The sequence below is a fragment of the Dermacentor albipictus genome, chromosome 10, assembly GCF_038994185.2.
Source record: "Dermacentor albipictus isolate Rhodes 1998 colony chromosome 10, USDA_Dalb.pri_finalv2, whole genome shotgun sequence".
In the NCBI taxonomy this organism is placed as follows: domain Eukaryota; kingdom Metazoa; phylum Arthropoda; class Arachnida; order Ixodida; family Ixodidae; genus Dermacentor; species Dermacentor albipictus.
The window spans coordinates 20,493,071-20,511,484 of NC_091830.1; the positions used below are offsets into that span (position 1 = coordinate 20,493,071).

The window sequence follows — 18,414 nt, forward strand, 5'->3', positions numbered from 1 at the left end:
GCTGAGGGGCCTTCATCTGGCGTCCAACGTGGTTTTCTTCTTTCTCGTTGTTTTTCTGTTTGTTCTGGAGTACGCTTCCGCACCGCAGGGACCACGAGCACGGGAACAAGGGAACCGCCCCCATCTCGAGGCAGCTGGAACTCGCCCCCTAGGCCTACCTGTTTCGCTCCGACATCGGGTCCCACAGCTCCTGCATCTGTACCCAACCCCTCTGACCGGCGTAAGCTCACTGAACGTTTATTCGACCTCCCGCTTTCCTTGCGCCCCGCTATTCCGCGCCATCCTGCTTCTGCAGAACCGCTTGACCATTCCGTCGGGCCGCTTTGCCCGCCCAATTTGAACATCAAAGATGCACCGCCGGCCTTTTAATGCACCTACGTTCGGGTAAAGTCAAGAAGAGCGCGGTTGAAAATCATCCTCGCAAACCCATTACTACAATGCCTGATAAGAAGGACCAGGGTGCGCCCGCACAAGATATGTGCAACATTATTGCCCAACTGACCGCGCTGCTCGAGCATCAGACAAACATAACTCCAGCAGCCAGTTTCCATTTGCAGCTCACTGTGCCTACATATGAAGGGCACACAGATACGAAATCGGTGGCGGACTTCCTTCAGGAAATGGAAGATTACCGAAATGCGCAAGCCATTACGGATGACGTTCTTCTTCAGCGCGTTTTGCCCGTCGCCCTGACTGGGTCCGCCGCCCGCTGGCGTCGTCGCCAGTCATTCCAAAGTTGGGCGCACTTTGAGCAGCTACTGCGAGCAGAATTCCTCCCCCCCGACTACGTTGTCCGCATGAAAGACGAGCTTCGCGCCCGTAGTCAGGCGGAGGAGGAAAGCCTCCTAGAATACATACGGTCCTTTCAGGAGCTTTACGAGCGCGCAGATCCTTCAGCACCCGAAACGGAAAGAGTCACCCGGGCAATCCGGCAAGCTCACCCATGCTTCCAGGCTTATCTAAGGGGCCGCACCTTCTCTTCGCTTGACGATCTCGCTAAAGCGGCGTCCGATATTCAGGCGTCGATGTTGGCAGAGCTAACTTACCAGCCTCCACCCCCGCCTCAAGCCTCCCTCGAGCCGTCTTGCGCGTGGCACGGTTCTCAGATTGCAAGCCCGGGGAATATGGTACCGCCTCCAAGGGCGCTGGACCCATTCATTCACCGCACCTTTGCCACCCAGGTACCTTTCGGGTCTCCGGTCGCGGAACTTGCCACAACGTTGCGAGGCACTCGGGGCCGCAGCAGGCCTGTAGTGGCTGCCGCCCAATCAGGCGCAGCAGATACACGCAGGAGCATTCCAGTCTGCTTCCAGTGTGGAGGACGAGGCCACTACAGGAGCCAGTGCCCGAGCCCCCCTGGCTCCCGCCAGCAGGGAAACGACGAGGGCCGGCGGTGGTGAGCAGCTCCCAGTCGCCGGCCAACGACCTACCGCGCCCCGACGTCCCCTCAGCACATGCAGACTACGCGGCCGTCAAGCACCAAGCGGGGGCAGGTGTTTCCAAGACTACGAAAAGCCGGGTGTTTTGGTCGTCTCACCATCCTGCTGCCACGGCGTTGAGCCGCGGACAACCTCGGCAGCGGGGAGGGGGAAAGAAACGGCTCCTCACACTCGAATCACCACCGGCATCAACGGTAGTAGGTGTACCGGAAAGGTGTCGCCCCCCCAGATCGAAGGCCCAGGATCTTGGCCAAATGGTGAGGGCTTTGCCGTCCACGTTCAGTCTTCTTGACGCCCAGATTGAGAAAACACCATGGGTGGTGGTCAGAATGGCCGGAATAGAAGTACCTGCTATTTTAGACACCGGCTCTGCTGTTTCCGTTTTCGGCGATCGTGTCAAAAGCGCCTGCGAGACGAAACGTCTACAGTTACGAAGTGTAAACACGACCCTTCGCATGGCATCCGCTCACGTTGCGTCCGCTACGTCAGCAGCCCGGTTAACGGTTACCATGAATGATAAAAAATTCCGGCAACGCTTCCTACACCTTCCAGGACTTTCTTGTCCGGTGATTTTGGGCCGTAACTTCATAGCCAAAGCAGGAATCGTTCTCGATCTCTCTAAAGGCACCTACCAGTACGGCATGCATGCACATCCACTCGAGTTCATGACTAAGCCAAGAGACCCACAGTCAAATCAGTTTACCGCCAATATCTCTGCGGTCTCCGAGACTGGTAGTGGTATCCTCACTGTTCTGAAGTCTTTCACAGGATCGCCGGCGGAGAAGACCAAAATCGAGACAGCGCTTAAACCATTTGCCGACATGTTCACGGAAGCTCCTGGCAGCGTTAAAGTGCTGACTCATAGGATAGACACCGGATGTGCCCGCCCAATTCGTTTCAACCCGCGGCCCCTGAGCATCCACAAGCGAGCACTTCTTGATAGTGCGCTAGACGAAATGATCGCTACCGGTGCAGTAAGACCGTCTAAGAGCCCTTGGGCGTTCCCGGTTGTACTAGCACCTAAGAAAGATGGCACGGCGCGGTTGTGTGTCGACTACCGTCGGTTGAACGCTGTCACAGTTCGAGACTCGTACCCCTTCCCATCAATCGATTCAGTGATGTATTCACTTGGGTCCGCTAAGTTCTTTACTACTTTAGACTGCAGCAGGGGCTTCCTGCAAATTCCGATCGCCCCCTGTGATATTGCAAAGACTGCATTCACTTGCCATCGGGGCCTGTTCGAATTCGTCCGATTGCCTTTTGGTTTGTGCAATTCACCGGCAACCTTTCAGCGTGTAATAGATATTGTGCTTCAAGACGCCAAATTCAATTATGCGATGGCCTACATGGATGACGTGGTAGTGTTCTCGAATACCCTGGAGGAGCATCTCCTGCACCTAACCACCGTTTTACAACGCATGCAGGCCGCAGGCATCACCATTAACCCCCGGAAGGTTCAACTGGTTTCGACCAGGATAAACCTCCTAGGCTTCATTGTCGAGCAAGGCACATTCCGGCCTGACGAGGAGAAACTCCGGGCCATACTGCAGCTTCCACCACCAACAGACGTCAAGAGCCTGCAGCGGTATTTGGGCATGGTGGGCTTCTACCGCCACTTTATCCCCAACTGCGCTGACCTGGCAAGACCTCTCCACCAGCTCCTACGGAAAGGTGCCAGTTGGCAGTGGACTGACGTGGAGCAGGGATCATTTCGGGCTCTGTCGTCGGCTATCGCCGATACCGCACGTCTGCTGCTTCCCGACCTCAACCTGCCATTCACCGTGCAGACTGATGCAAGTGAGTATGGCATCGGCGCAGTCTTGCTTCAGAAGCACCAAGGAAAGCTTCACCCTCTGGCTTTTGCAAGTCGCACTCTCACAGGAGCAGAGCGGAACTATACCGTAACAGAGAAAGAGTGCCTAGCAATTGTATTTGCACTAAAGAAATTTGACATGTATCTGGATGGGGCTGACTTTACTATTCAGACTGACCACCAGGCCCTGACGTGGCTGTCAAAGCTACAAAACCCAGCCGGCCGTTTAGCCCGTTGGGCCCTCTCTCTTCAGAAGTATAATTACAGAGTAGAATACAGGAAAGGCACCTTCAACAAGGTAGCTGACGCCCTGTCCCGAGCACCACTCTCCGGGGATGGCGAGCCGGCACCCGAAGTCCTGGCTGTGGCAGTGCCTGTGGACGCCTGGGGGACACTGATCTCCCGCCAGGAGCTACTCGACGCCCAGCTAAGCGACGACCAGTGCAACTTAATACGCAAGGCACTGGACGGCGCCAACCCTGTCGGTAGCGGCAACTACGACTGCTACATGCAAGCAGACGATGGCCTGCTCTTGCGGTATATACCTGCTGCCGATACGGATTGCGGTGAGTCCCCATTCCGCGTCGTTGTGCCTAGGAAGCTGCGCAAGCCTTTTCTAGAGTACTTTCATGACACCCGGCTCGCCGGTCATAGCGACGGCAAGAAAACATTCGAAAAGTTGTGTCGCGTCGCGACATGGCCGCACATGAGAAAGGATGTCTTCAGATACGTTCGCACATGTCCTACCTGCCAGACCGTGAAACCGAGGGGAGGGAAGCCACCGGGCTTCATGCAACCAATTGAGAGTCGATACCCATGGGAAATTGTGGCATGTGATGTTATGGGCCCATACCCCAGGTCAGCTAAAGGGAATCGATACTTGTTAGTGGTCACTGACCATTTCTCCAAATGGGTAGAGCTGTACCCGCTACGCAAGCTGGATTCTAAGATAATTTGGGATAGGTTGTTGGAAGCATTCACCCGTTTCGGTTTCCCAGCGCAGCTTATCACGGACAATGCCACGTATTTCACAGGCAGGATATTCGTGGACACTTGCAAAGCGCTTGGCGTGCAGCACAAAAGGACGACACCATACCACCCTCAAGCCAACATCACGGAGCGCGTCAACAGAAACCTTAAGACATTGCTGGTGGCTTTCACCGAGCGGCACAAGGACTGGGACGTTCGTATCCAGGAGATGGCTTTCGCCACAAGGACCACAGTAAACCGGTCGACAGGGTTTACGCCAGCGGCTATTCTTCTCGGTCGCGAGCTCCGTTTTCCTATTGAGCATGCATTCACCAACGGCTCTGAATTGCCAACTGGCAATTACCCCACGTTCACACAAAATCTTTCCAGCCGCCTGGCCCACACTCTGAAGGAGGCCAGGGAAAACTTGGACCTTGCCCGCCTGGAACATGGCAACCAATACAACAAAGGCAGGCGGCCCCTGGAGTTCGCGGTCGGCGACGAAGTGCTCCGCCGAACGCACCCACTCAGCGATGCTGCAAAAGGGTTTGCTGCTTCCCTCGCGCCTAGATGGGATGGCCCTTACGTGATCACGAAACGTATTTCTAGCTTGGTGTACCTACTGCGGGAAAAACATGGCAGCAGAGTAGTAGGGCCCGTCAGCTTGCACGACCTCAAAGCGTACTACGAGCGCCCATCAGACAGCTAACCGTGCTTCCGTCATTATACGAGTCCAGCAGTTAACGCGGCTGTGTCCTACATCCGGTATCTGTTAATCGCGAAGTTTTTCCATATGCTGTCCTTGTAGATATCCTCGCCTTGCGCAGAATGCCACGCTACCACTCCAACGGGTGTCACCCGCCTGGCTGCCACGGCGGCCCATCGCAACATCACCTACGTCGTCAGTCTCTCACCCAGGCGACCGATGTGCGCTAGCGTCGGTTGGGCGAAAAGTGCATTGTCTCTGAAAGCGCGCATGCCAATTGGAGCCGTCACGTGCAGCGCCGAACGACGCCAGACAGCATTCCAGCCCATCGCGTGCCAACTGCCCCGAACATTTTGCTTCGCAACAGCCGTATATACTCGACTAGGACGATGCACGGTGCTGTTGGACATAGCGTTGGACATAGTGTTGTTGCAAAGTGTTGTTGCAAAGTGTTGTTGCAAAGTGTTGTTGCAAAGTGTTGTTGCAAAGTGTTGTTGCAAAGTGTTGTTGCAAAGTGTTGTTGCAAAGTGTTGTTGCAAAGTGTTGTTGCAAAGTGTTGTTGCAAAGTGTTGTTGCAAAGTGTTGTTGCAAAGTGTTGTTGCAAAGTGTTGTTGCAAAGTGTAGTTGCAAAGTGTAGTTGCAAAGTGTAGTTGCAAAGTGTAGTTGCAAAGTGTAGTTGCAAAGTGTAGTTGCAAAGTGTAGTTGCAAAGTGTAGTTGCATAGTGCTGTTGGACACCCAGGTGGGTGTCCGGTCTTGTACGGGGGGGAGTGTCGGGCCCTTGGCCCTCTCTGCAGCGCGCACGGGGGAAGCCTTTGAATCGCGCGCCACAACGGCACTCGTCGCATGGAGCATGCGCGTCGATCGCGGTAGCGTAAGAACTCGCGCGGGGACTGCCGGGAAGGCGGCTGCCCGATAAGAAGGCAGCGGAGACGGCTCTCGGGGCTTTTTGCGGGGCGCGGGCTTGGGGAGGCGCTGGTGGGGCGTTGCCCGTTGAGGTTTCTTTTACCGAGCGTGCTGCAGAGCAGGGGGAAAAGCGTCTTTACATTGTGTCTGCATGAAAGAGTGTTGTTGTTCTTGTTGTTCGCTTTTGGGACTGTCTGCGCGCCTGGTCCGGTGCTTGCTTGCTTTCTGCGCTTTATGCATTCGGTTATCGCCCGAAAGATTGTGTTGGTTGATGGTTGGTAGCGGCCGTTCTTTCATCGCTCCCTTTCGCTTGTATATTTTGTTGCCTCGCTGTTTTGCTGCTTGCCTCTTTGCTTTTGCTGCTTTTTGCTGCTTTGCATCTTTGTTGCCTGCTTCCTTGCCTTGTTGTTTTCTGCTATTGGCCGCGAGACTGCGGTAATATTGAGTGTTACATTCTATCGTAAATTAAAGCGGTTTTTGTTCCTTGCACCTTTGGTCCTTTGTCGTGCTGGTCGCGGCTCGCGGACCCCCTGAGCGAAGGCTGAGGGGCCTTCAACCCGTAAGCAGCGCGTTTTTTCTTCGTTTTTATAGCGCGCTTGTTACCGCGCGCCACGCGCCAGCTCGCAAGCAATGCGCGCGCTACGCCGCGCATTGGCATTGCTTGCGAGCTGGCTCGTGGTGCGCCATGGGCTATGCGTTGGCACGCACGCAGTCCTGCCCATACTTATATTAAACCAGCATGTGCGGGGACATAAAAAAAATTCCACTTCCAACACAACATATGTTTAGTCTCGCTTTATTGACTTCGTTTCCGAAAAGAGATTTTTTTTACAACGTGGTGTGATACACGCTCAAAAAATGAGCAATAGTGAGAGGTGCATGACATATACAAGAGTACTAAAGACAAAAGTTCACAGATGGTGAAATAACAAAAGAAAGTGCTAGAAAACGCGAAGGCTATTTCAAGTACACACATATAAAAACAATATTTTTATATAACGTCCTCAAGACCTAAATGTAGAGGAGCTCCTGATATGTGCACTAAGATATTGCACAAAATTGGACGACGTGCATGACATAGTCATGACAACTATAAAAAGGGAAAACTCTCTGGTGATGGCAAAAACAATGACACGCAAAATACCTGAAAGATAGAATGAAATGCTAACATTGTTTGATTGAGAGCCATACCAAAAGGAAGCTTACTTATAAATCTGCACGAAAGTATATGAAATGCTTGACATGTTCATTACTGCTGAACAAATTGAAAAAAGACATGGCAGAAAAAAATAACATTGTACTAAAAACTGAAACACACATTATCACATTATTTTGCACTTGGCCACAACTTGAGTAACGGTTGCAAGGAGAACAGAAGGTAGTCGGCTTTTGCAGCAGCACATAGAAAACATTCGCAGAAAGGCTTAAGGTAGTCGGCTTTTGCAGCAGCACATAGAAAACATTCGCAGAAAGGCTTATTCCTCAATCAAAGACCAGGTAAAACAAGCCAACACGACTTTTCTTTCTACCCGAATGCAATGCTTAGCAATAAAATTACGTCACTTAAGGCACTAAGTCGTACCTACTGGGCTCTCCCTTGTATAATAAACAGGAACTGCAAAAATCTGCATGTAGGACACTTGCAATGCTCATGCTTTCCAGAGAAAAAAAAGCGTATCATGCCTACACTTGAAGGCTGTTCGCGCGGTTTTCCCATCGGGGGTTACTGAGATAGTACACAAACACTAACAGTAATTTTTCAGCTGTTAGTTGGTTTGCAAAACGTGATACACAGAAAAAGCACTGAGGGCAGTATGGAAAACTGGGCAAGTTACTGATGTTGCAGAATGACACTTGGCACAGAAAAACACAAGTCACAGACCAGGTGACAATGAGGAGGAACATCTATTTGTCAGCTTTCTCTACCGGGAAGAAGCAAGTGTAGCACAACCAAGGCGCAACGACGTCCGGAGCCTCATGGAGTACACAAATGGACTGGGCTGTGTTCGTGTACATGCGCCTTCTGATGTCCTTGGGTCTGAGCGCTCACCTGTTGTCTTTAGGCACCCGAAACAACCTTGCAGGACTTGTTTTTGAGGTATTTGTGCACCACTGCATGATGCCCGAGCGGTACGAGTCGTGAAACGGGTGAAACATCGCGGAGCACAAGCACACAGCTGCCGAGGACCACTGAACTGACGAAACTAGCCACGTCGGTCAACGCACAGCAGCGCACGCATGTCGATGACAGTAGATAACAAAAATAAAGCGTTACGTAGCGGACTAAGCAGCAGCCGGGCCGGCGGGGAAGGCACGGCGGCGCGGGCGCGTAGACAGTCGAAGGTGAGGGAGTTGAGAGGGTATTAGGAGAGAGGGCGTAGGAGAGGAGTTGAGCGGGGGAAGGGCTTGGCCACCTGAATCGGCGCGCGTGCGCGCGACGATCTACGAGGCCATGCAAGGGAAACGGATTTTTGCGTCGCCCATTACAGAGATGGCGCCAATTTCCTGTGCCACCGGAACCGGGGAGTGTCCCCCCCCCCTGCCGATATGGCTCCTGAGCCATTCGCGCGTCGAACTCGGTGGAACTCTGGCACCACAGTGCATTGCGCGCAAAGAAAAAGGCGCCAACACAACTCCGCAGATGGCTTTTGCGGACGGCGCGCGACTTGGCGAACCTTCTGCGCATGCTCCGAAGATAGCAGCCTACGGCGCGCGCGTTGGAGTATAGAGGGGATGGCATCTCGGCTGGCGTAGCGCAACCGACGTAGCGTGACTGACCGCGAACGACGCTCGCGCGCGCGCCGATAACGTCGGACTATAAACGGGCCTTTACTCAAATACCACCGATTGCCGCACGGAAGGAGCAAACAATTGAATTTTTATACGTGCAAGGATAAGAAGCTGCTGCAAGACCCTCATAAATATTTTATACTGATTTTTACAGTGACATACATCAACTTAATTTAATAAAGCACGCGTAACGCTAGTTTCGGCGCCTATATTGCTGCCCTCATACCGGCAACACTGGGGAGACGTTGCTCGAAGTCATCGCGTGCATGGGGTACGACTTGGAGGCGACGAGCGAACACGACAGCCATCTCCATCGCTTCGCTTGTCGCTGTCGCGCGCAACATCGCTTGCATGGGGTTTATACTTAAGAGTGGACCGCGATAGCATTCAATGATCCCCGACTGCTTCTCACGCTTCCCGGCACCTGCAGCTTATGTAGCCGTAATGTTTACCGGCCAATGCTGGCAGCGAACGCTATGCACGAAGGCGAGGTTCCTGGAAGAAACGGGGCCTCTTGCATGAGTTGATCCCTAAGGTTGTGCTCAGCCGCGCCAACAAATTAGATTATTTTCAGGGGTCTTCAATTGTCTCGCAATTTCAATATTTCAGTCGGAGAAGATTTAACACAAAAAACATGCGCTGTCAGTGTTCTGATGACATTTGTTTGTGGGCTGTCATTCTGAAAATTCCAAGGAACAACTTTGTCAAGAATGCAAGACAACGTATGATCAACTTAAGCGATAGAATGGTGCGGCAATATAACCCGCATATAGCGCCTGTCACGTATCGGGGCATGGCATATACGCACACATAAAAATATTCGGAAATTTTCGCTCACGGGGACGCCGACACTGATTTTTCTGAGACACGGGGCGTTTAATGCTATTGCATTAAAATGACCAGTTTTAATTGACATGCCGACTTGCTGGATTGCGCGCACGGAGGTTATGCATGCCTTCGTGCGTTCGTTTCATACAATTTACCCGGAAATTAGTAGAATTTGATAGGTGGCAGCGGGCGCCGGGTGCTCTTTTTATGCTGTCTTGTGGCAGTTGACTGAGCAGCAGTGCCAATCTCAGCCATCGTGAAACAGCTGCGAGACGAAGAGTACGTTAACAAAAGCTTAATCGTGACTGCCTGGGGGCACTGGCCAATGTTGACGCGGCTATCTGCTAGCAGAGCCGATGGTCTAATACTTCTTCCGTGCTTTGAGCAATGCAGTGAACTGTTTCACCGTTTTTCAAAGCTGTTCGTGCGTTCGCGATTATTTGAAGCACCGACTTTCTGTCAGTACAAATGACCCAATATCCTGCTTCTGCCCTCTCGCAGAGTAACTTCACTGCTTCAAAAGTAACAAGTAGCTTTGACGCAGTTGTAGGCGATCGATGTGGAAATGATAGCAATCGCTTCCCACCAACTTCAGAGATGAAAACAAGCTAAATACTGAATATTCCTCAGCGAAGGGTCCATCTGTACAGACCTGTACTCTTCCGCCTTGTCTTGCATACAAATGCCGAAACACCAGTTGCTCAGCCCCGAGAGGTTCGCCATGCCAGCTTCCTTGTGCATACCGTTTGTATAGCAAATAACGAGCAGTGACGGTTGTGTCGAAAGTGGATTTCATGGTGATAATCGTTTGTAGACCGGTACTGTTGCTCGCAACGCTGATACGCTATATTGAAAGCGAGTGCCAGTCTGTAGTCGTAACTTGCCGAATAAAGTGCCTGAGTGCTCCTTCGGTCATGAAATTGAGAAAGTTGCTACATTCTTCTTGAATGTTCAAAATACATTGCGGAAAGGAAGAATGTTATAAAAAAATACGAGGTTTCCACAAGCGCCCCCTTTACAATGCAAGAAGTTGCTGTGATCGTGGCCACCAGGTCATCTATATAGTAAAAGGCAAATATATATGTTTGAAATAACTTTTAGTGGGCACACAAAAGGACTTTTATGACAAAAGTAACACTGTTCATATGTATATGAAGTAATGCGCTTGGGCTTTCTACTGTTGACGGAACTGGTATGGAGGCGTGTGCTTAGACACACCGTTCATTATTGCCTGAAGGAATCTTGAGCCAATATTTAGGGACTACAAAGGGTATACAGCAGATCCTCGTTAACTCGAACTCTGATATCTCGGAATATAGGCAGAATGAAATGTTTTTTCCGGCCTCGGTGTGAACCCATGTGCTTTTTGCACAAGACTCCGGGCATCTCGAAATCTCGAGTTCAAAAATATTAGAAAAGGGGCAAGAGGGCAGTATCGGCAACGTCACAATGGCACTCACTTTTTCACTGGGAGACAGCTTGCTAGCCGAATCAGAAGACTATATTATATGGATATCAGTGAAATCTCAGTGGCTTAGTCGCTTTCTTCATCTGTATAGCTTTGTATCATATATTATTGTGTCATTACCATGTATTCGTTTAGCTTTTTTTGCAGCATAACATGAGAAATACGGAGTAGCCGATGTACTTTTACCTCAGTTTCTCCACAGGAACTCAGGTATAATGCGACACAAAAGGCTTCCGTAGAGGCATCTTGAAACCGTGGGAGGCGTTCTCTGAGACGTGTATACTTTTAGCGAACGGATGTCGTATACTTTCACCCACGCAGACGAGGGTGCCTGTCTACGTGGCAAACTTACCAGTGGGCTCCTCCAGCCAAAACCTGCTTCACTTCGCCCAGGTAAGTCAACCGCTACAGGCGGTGTCCAAATTCATCCCCGAGCCACCGCGTCTTCAATGTTACGGAAACAGATGTCAGACGCGGTGCCTTCGCATGTTGCATACACCGGAAGCGATTCCGGAACCAGAAACACGTCATGGTTCGCGTGTTTCGGGTACCGCCTATCGCTCACATCTAATAACGCACATGTGTCAGCTAAACTCTAATTATAATCTTATTCCTATATAGTGTGTGGCTTTCGCTGTCACGTGGTCGGTACTCTCGTGACGTCACACACAGCTCGGTATCAAACCCGCGAACCCGTGCTCAGTAGCAGAGCGCCATAGTTACTGAGCTACCGCTTCGGGTCGTGACGTCAGCTTAGCTGCACCTTTATTGAGCGAAAATTAGGGCCACTTGCCAATTTCCAATAAAAATTTTGACGTTTCGGGTTCCGTGCTGAAACTTGGTTCGCTTTAACGCCGGCTTCTCGTCGTGTTATCGCAGTCCACAAAAGGCATGGCCATTTAGAAAAAGAAATAGTTCCACTGAAATAAGCACAAAATAATCATGGAAATCTTACGTCAGTTGATTCGGTCCCCATTTCCTGCCTTTGAACATTGTGCGAAGATAGAAAGTGCATGTTATATACATTGTTTGATTCAATCATTTATTCATGCAACCAAGAAAGGTCTAAATCAAATATGAAATTAAGAGCACCTGTGAAGATCCTGAATGTGAAAGCGTTGCATATGAGGAAGCCTTTTTTCTATATTCACCAGAAAGTTGCATGCAAAGCACCACCGCAGGAGAATCAAGCAGGCACAACCTAACAGAAAAAGTTGAATATTAACGCAATAGCAAAGGAGCGGCGAAAAAAGAAATCTTTTTACCCGCCGTGATGGTTTAGTATCTATGTCATTGTGCTGCTAAGCCCAATGGCCTGGGATCGAATCCTGGCAGCGTAGGCCTCATTTAGATAAAGGCGAAATGCACAAACGCTGCCAGTAAGGTCTTTCCTTACTGGCAGCTTTATTTATTTATTTTCTTTCTTTGTTTGTTTCAGGTTTACCGGGCCAAGAATCTTGTTAGATTCGATTACGGAGAGGAGGAGAACATGGTCAAATATGGACAGGTACATGCTCAAGTCAACGAATATACTGCGCAGTTATTCCCCAAGTACTGCACTATCATGCGGGCTAATGCGAATCGCACTTAAATAATTGTAGTTGTAGTGCTAATAAGTACTACTACTACTACTAAGCGGAAGATCGGCAGCCACTTTAATGGCAATGTGCCGGGGGGCATGAGCGACTCTGAATGGAGTGTGCACTAAGCTGGTTTTCGTAGGGGCAAAAACTGAGAAGAAATAAGTTCACTATAAGGGCAATAATTGTTGCTTGTCGACGCCTTCGGACCAGCAGATAAATAGAACGTGTTCATTGCAGTTGTACGTTCGCGCGTGCCCTCCGCAATCTCAGAGGCCATGTTCCGCGTGCTTGAGTTGACGGCAGCGTGGCAAGACGGCGCCACCAGCACTGCTGCGCAGCCTGTGCTGTAACTTTGCGCTGTACTGGGGTGTCACGACGTGTGCGTGGCCTCCGAGGAGCACGTTATCGATGTATCCTACGCTGCATTGCGTGGCAATGTTGCCAGGGTGAACGTTCATAAATGCAATCCTGTGCTATAAATCAGAAACGTTGTAAAGGTTGGAGATTAAACTGAGGTCGTTGGGCTGACTGGCTCTGGGGGCCCATGGTAAGAATATGGTATGAATATATATTATATGAATGTACCGTTTGAAGCGGGCCAGTCGCACAAGTCACCAAGCTCGTTCCAGCAGGAGTGTGGCACCACTTTTGTTTATTTATTTATTAACGCGATAGCGTTAAGGAGCTCGTGTCGCAGAAAAGCCGGTGTCGTCGGCGTCGGGTGTCGGCGTCGGTGTTTGCGGCGTTGACCGTGAGCGATAAATCACGGCAGGCGCTTCATAAATAAAAAGCAACTTCCAAGATTGGCCCGGTGGGAATCGAACCAGGGTCCCCGGAGTGTGAGACGGAGACGCTACCACTCAGCCACGAGTTCGATGCTTCCAAGCGGTGCAAACGCGCGTCTAGTGAATGCGGTGTTGCCTTCGAAACGAGCCGTGGAAAGTTATACTGCGGTGTATATCGGTAATTATGAACATGTAACGTACAGAAGTCACAATTACACGAGTTGCGAAGTGCGTTTCCGCTGCATTTCTTCTGCGCTTTCCGCATTTCCGCACACGCAGAGCCATCTTGCGGCAAACACAGAAGACCCCCTCCTCTCAATGTACGGCGCTGCCCCGACAGGAGGCGCGCCGCGCGCGCATTGGGACCGCTGCCAGGCGCGTCGCGGGACTCCCTCTCCCCTGACGACGCTTCGCCGTGCTCCCGGTTTAGATTACTATCTATCCCTCTGCCCGTGCCGATCACGACGTTTGGCTGGCGTAGATCGTTTCCCCTCCGAGACACCGAGTTCTTTGGTTCGTTCCGTTCGCTCAGGCGCACGTTTCGTTGCCGCTCCGAACGCTGCGTTGCTCGACGCTCACCGCGTGATAGGTGGGCGCTAAGTCCGATGCGGGGCGCATCGTAAGTGATCGCTGTGCCGTAGCGCATTGTCTTATACCCCTTGGCGGGTCGACGGGAACGCTGTCGCGTCCCACTCTTGAAGGCGAAGCTTAAGCGTCCTCCAAATTTTTTATTTAGAAGAATACTTCCTGCCTGAGTGCCAGGCATTAGGCAGGGGTAGGCGTACAAAGCAAACGTGGCATTACAGCGTTTCATACATGGGATAGTAACAAACATATTATTGTATTCAAATCACCATGAGGACAAACTACCGCATACTACCAAGTTTTGTAAGAAAAGATAGAACAGATGAAAAAGGAAAAACAAATATTGCAAGAGAATGAAGACAATGCAATTTGATGCGATGGTCTAAACTCCACTCAAAAACAAAACAAAAAGCAAGTAACAATATGGAGAGAAAATTTCATGAAAGTGCATGAGAGAACAGCAGAACATTTGTGCATTGTACGGTATAAGTAGATAAGGCATTCCACTACCGGCTGTTGTTGGGAAGAACGAATCTTTAAAAATGTTTGTCTTGCAGGGATATTTCTTATCGTTTTAGGGTGAAAAGAAGGTGTTTTGCTTGCGTTAGCAGTGTCTATGATATGTGCTGTAATGCAATATGCAGAAACATCAAGTTGCGTGTCACAGAAACACTCTTAAAGATAACGTAATTAAGTAGCTAGTAAATGCACGCGTTGAGCAGATTACTGTGTATTTTGCTACTTTCTAACTCTTTCTGTACCAACCAGCGGCTAATAAACCTAGTAAGTGGTACCTTTACTAGCCGGAAAGGATGCTTAGTAGTTTTTAGAAAGTAACTACTTAGCCACTACTATCTCGTCTGGCCATGGCGTATTATGCTGTGATTGTGGCAATCTTATGCAAAACTGTGATAAACAGTGGCGTTGTTCATTATGTTGGACTAACAGCGACGTGCGACGTCGTAGCACAAATATTTGCAGACAGTAGGCTTTAGAAATTTTTATGCAAAGGTTTGATTATTTAAGCATATACATAGGTGCTCATCTGTGCAACATGGGATCCCTAAAACTAGATATAAATACTCTTGAAGTTGTTCTATCAGTAAGCGCCGCGTAGCACCTTCGGCGTTCTGTGTGTGTGTTTTTGCTTATTGTCGCTGGTTGGAGATACGTAGCACGCTCTTACACAGAGTAGTGCGCCTTATAAGGTCCCTGGTAAACATTACATATGTATACCTTCAATTGATGCCAGAATATACAACGAAAGTAAGCGATTCTGTTTATTAAATATCTATAAATTTGTTATTTCAGTTCCTTATGCTTTTACGATACCACCGATTTTGTTTGCCAATGCAAGCGGCACTTATAAATCGAATACGAACCATTGCAATATTCGTAATTATATTTCAATTGAGTTAATAACTGCACTATCGATGTCGTATTTGGTTAGTACTAAGTTAGTGCTTTTTGCTAGCTTTAGCAGGTAGTAAAAGTACTAACCATTATTTTAATACTTGCACTTACTAAAAAGGTAGTGCTTTTGGGGACAAGTAACGTGTTAGTATTTAGTTAGTGAATCTGACTATCTTTTTTTAATAGTGTAGTTGCCGAGGTTTGACAACGTTCTCGGAGGTTATGCATGGAGCAGGGCCTCCGAAATTGCAGACAGAGGCTGCGAAAAACTCATTCGGGATCGATTTATGGTATGCGTGTAAGGGTCCTTCAGATCAGCATGCTAATGACAAAATGCCTAAACATACGTCTCATAGGCTGACCCACCACCATATCCTTTGGAGAAGATTCGAGTGCCTTTCGCAATCTATCAGGGCCTGGGTGACATTTTCGCCGATCCCCAAGACGTGGACGACCTAGCGGAGCGGCTACAAGACGTCCTCGTGCTGAAGCAGGTGATGCCGGATCCGAAATTCGGCCACCTCGACTTCATCTTCGGCTACAATGCCACCGACATTCTCCACCGCCATATGATAAACCTCGTCTCAAACTACACATCCACGAGCGCTTGACTGTGCTTCTAGACCTGGCACCGTTCTTTAAAGGTGCGCTTATATCTGCCTATGGCATCTCTTGTGGCATATATGTGCGTAGTCAGTGTTTGTGTACCTCTGCTTCGATCGACTGGTTTCAAGTAAACATTTTGTTTAAAGTGTGCACGCGTGCTGTGTCCTCTCTTTTCTTCCCCATCTTTTCAAGCGCCTTAAGCCTGATAGTGCCGCAGTTACACATTACTGGCTGCTGTAAATGTTTCTCCGACAGAGGTTGAATTTAAGCCTAGCATAATTTTGAATCTCATATTGGCATTATGTAGGTTACAATGCCATTATTACAGGTAAACACTTTCGCTTACCTACAGCTCCTTTATGAAAGTTGCTTTATTTATACGTGGCAAAAGCTAAGATTTTGTCGTCACAGTAACTCTAATGCCGAGAACTTTGGCGCGCCAACGGCCTCCTCACGGGGGCTGCTGTACCCATAAAGGTAACGCCTTGGCCTTTGGAGTTAGATCACACGCCGCACAATCGCAGAGGTAGTCTATAGCACCTACATGGGCCATTGGACTGCCTTAAAACGTTCCATGGCATTCCATAGAACGTTTCATTAGAACGCTCCATGACATTTCATAGAACGCCATGAAACGCCAGAAGTGCACCTTAAAAAATTCGAGTCCAGGTTACGGCCTGTATTTTGATTTTTCACCGACCGATAACTTCGGTTTGCGGAGTTAATTTTTTAAATTATTTATTTAATTATTGAAAATGCCTTACAGGCCCCTTGACAGGGAATTGAGTAAGGAGGGTAATAAAAGTGCAAGGTAACTCGACAGAGTACATATGGCTCAAATTTGCAGTTTGACACAAAGAAATGGAGGAATCGATGATAAAGTGGTATGACGGCAATATAAGGTTTGGCAGGAAAGAGGATAACACGAAAAAAAAATATTGGCTGGTATTGTACATATGGCAAAACTGCACATAAGAACTACAGAGTGTACCAAGTACTATTGCTCTGCGTTGAGTAACACATTAAGAGAAGGTCTAGAATAGATATGGTTACCAGAAAACAGCGTTGCAGAGCCCCTTTAAGATCCGCATTTCTTATTTATTCAGAGGGCGCCACCAGCGAGGCATCGATTTGGACACCACTTATCGTGACTTATTGTATAAATACGTGGAACAGCCACGCGCTAACTGACATCACATAGTAGGTCAAATTCCGTGCTACATAAGCCGGAGTGTCCCTGGTATTGCGCAAGAATGGGCTGGGCCAAATACAACAAATCAACGGAGTTAAATTTCATGGCCATTGCATTAGGAAGTCGACATAATTGAGAAATGCGTACGAGCCGGCATTATGCAGGGTGTTTTCTTTAGAATAATCAGAGTTTGTATACAAAGGCTGAGCGTAGTGAACGTGGAGTTCGTGGGGGGGGGGGGGAGAGGGGAGGGGTTCCTCGACGAGGTGGACGTTCTTTGGCGTCAAGAACGCAAGTTTGAGAAGACTCACTTACCAAAATTCCTTAATTTACAATTTGACTATAACTTTGGGGGCAGTTGTTCATATGAGAAATTTGGAGGCAGCCACATTTTCTTCACCCATATTTTTTTTCAGTCTTGCAAAATCGCACCTTATTTGACGCATTCATAACGGAATCTCAACCCTCAATCCAGGCAGTATTGACAAGTGTACTTGTTTATCTTTGTTGCGTGACCGGCGGCAGCGATATTCGAGCCAGTGACCTCCCGCAGTCGAGACAGGCACTTTTACCACTGGGCCACGACTGCGAGGTAGGTCGTGGCCCAGTATAGTTTCATCATTCCCAGATTTGCCGCCGTATTATCCACAGACACTGATACGTAACAATATCGAAAGCGAACATGTCGGCAGCACAGAAGAGGCAGCCTCGCTACCAGATTATATGGTAACAACCCATGACAAAAAGAGTGACGGAGTTTGAAACGCAACACCTCGGCCAGACATGGCAGACATACTCACACGGCACGCTTTGCCTGGCAAGCATCCCTCGTGACTGAGCCCTATCGCTATTTGCCGCTGCGTGCCATAATTCAACCATCATCACGCACTTCATCACCGAACATTTCCGCCTGACGTAATTGAAGGGCTGTCCTTATTGCGCTTCGAGTCTCCCAGTGCGATCGGTTTTGATATTGCCTGGTTCGAGCGTTGAAATTCAATTACGAATATCTTGAATTAAGTGCACTTTTCAAAATTAAATATGAAAAAGCTAATGAGAGTGCATCAGACGTGATTGCCTCCACATTTTCCATCTAGATAGAGTCCAAGGTTCGAATGAAAACACGTATTTAACGAGTTTTAGAAATGATTCGTTTCGAACTTTTAATACTCTCGAAAAAAGTATGCACACCTCTCCTAGAAACGCTCCTGCAAAAATACCTCGTTCGCTACACTCTTATCATTTTTTATGAAAAAAATCTCTGTATTAAAGATCCCCCTGCATGAGCTGGTTTTTCGTCCTGTCGTATTGTTTAATTAAACAGAAGATCACT

The 18,414-nt window shown here is 49.0% G+C and overlaps 2 protein-coding genes across 2 annotated transcripts; both read left to right on the top strand.

The window, feature by feature from the left end:
- The first annotated feature begins 415 nt into the window (after window positions 1-415).
- On the top strand, window positions 416-1,400 carry LOC135919704 (uncharacterized). The gene has a single exon (XM_065453554.2). The coding sequence runs from the start codon at window positions 438-440 to the stop codon at window positions 1,398-1,400; it is 963 nt and encodes a 320-aa protein (XP_065309626.2). The 5' UTR covers window positions 416-437.
- Window positions 1,401-7,645: 6,245 nt separating this feature from the next.
- LOC139050838 (lipase member N-like) lies at window positions 7,646-15,998 on the top strand. Its single transcript, XM_070527627.1, has 4 exons — window positions 7,646-7,657; window positions 11,239-11,310; window positions 12,356-12,424; window positions 15,640-15,998. Exons 1-4 carry the CDS (start codon window positions 7,646-7,648, stop codon window positions 15,892-15,894), a joined length of 408 nt encoding a protein of 135 aa, XP_070383728.1. The 3' UTR covers window positions 15,895-15,998.
- Window positions 15,999-18,414: the final 2,416 nt, after the last annotated feature.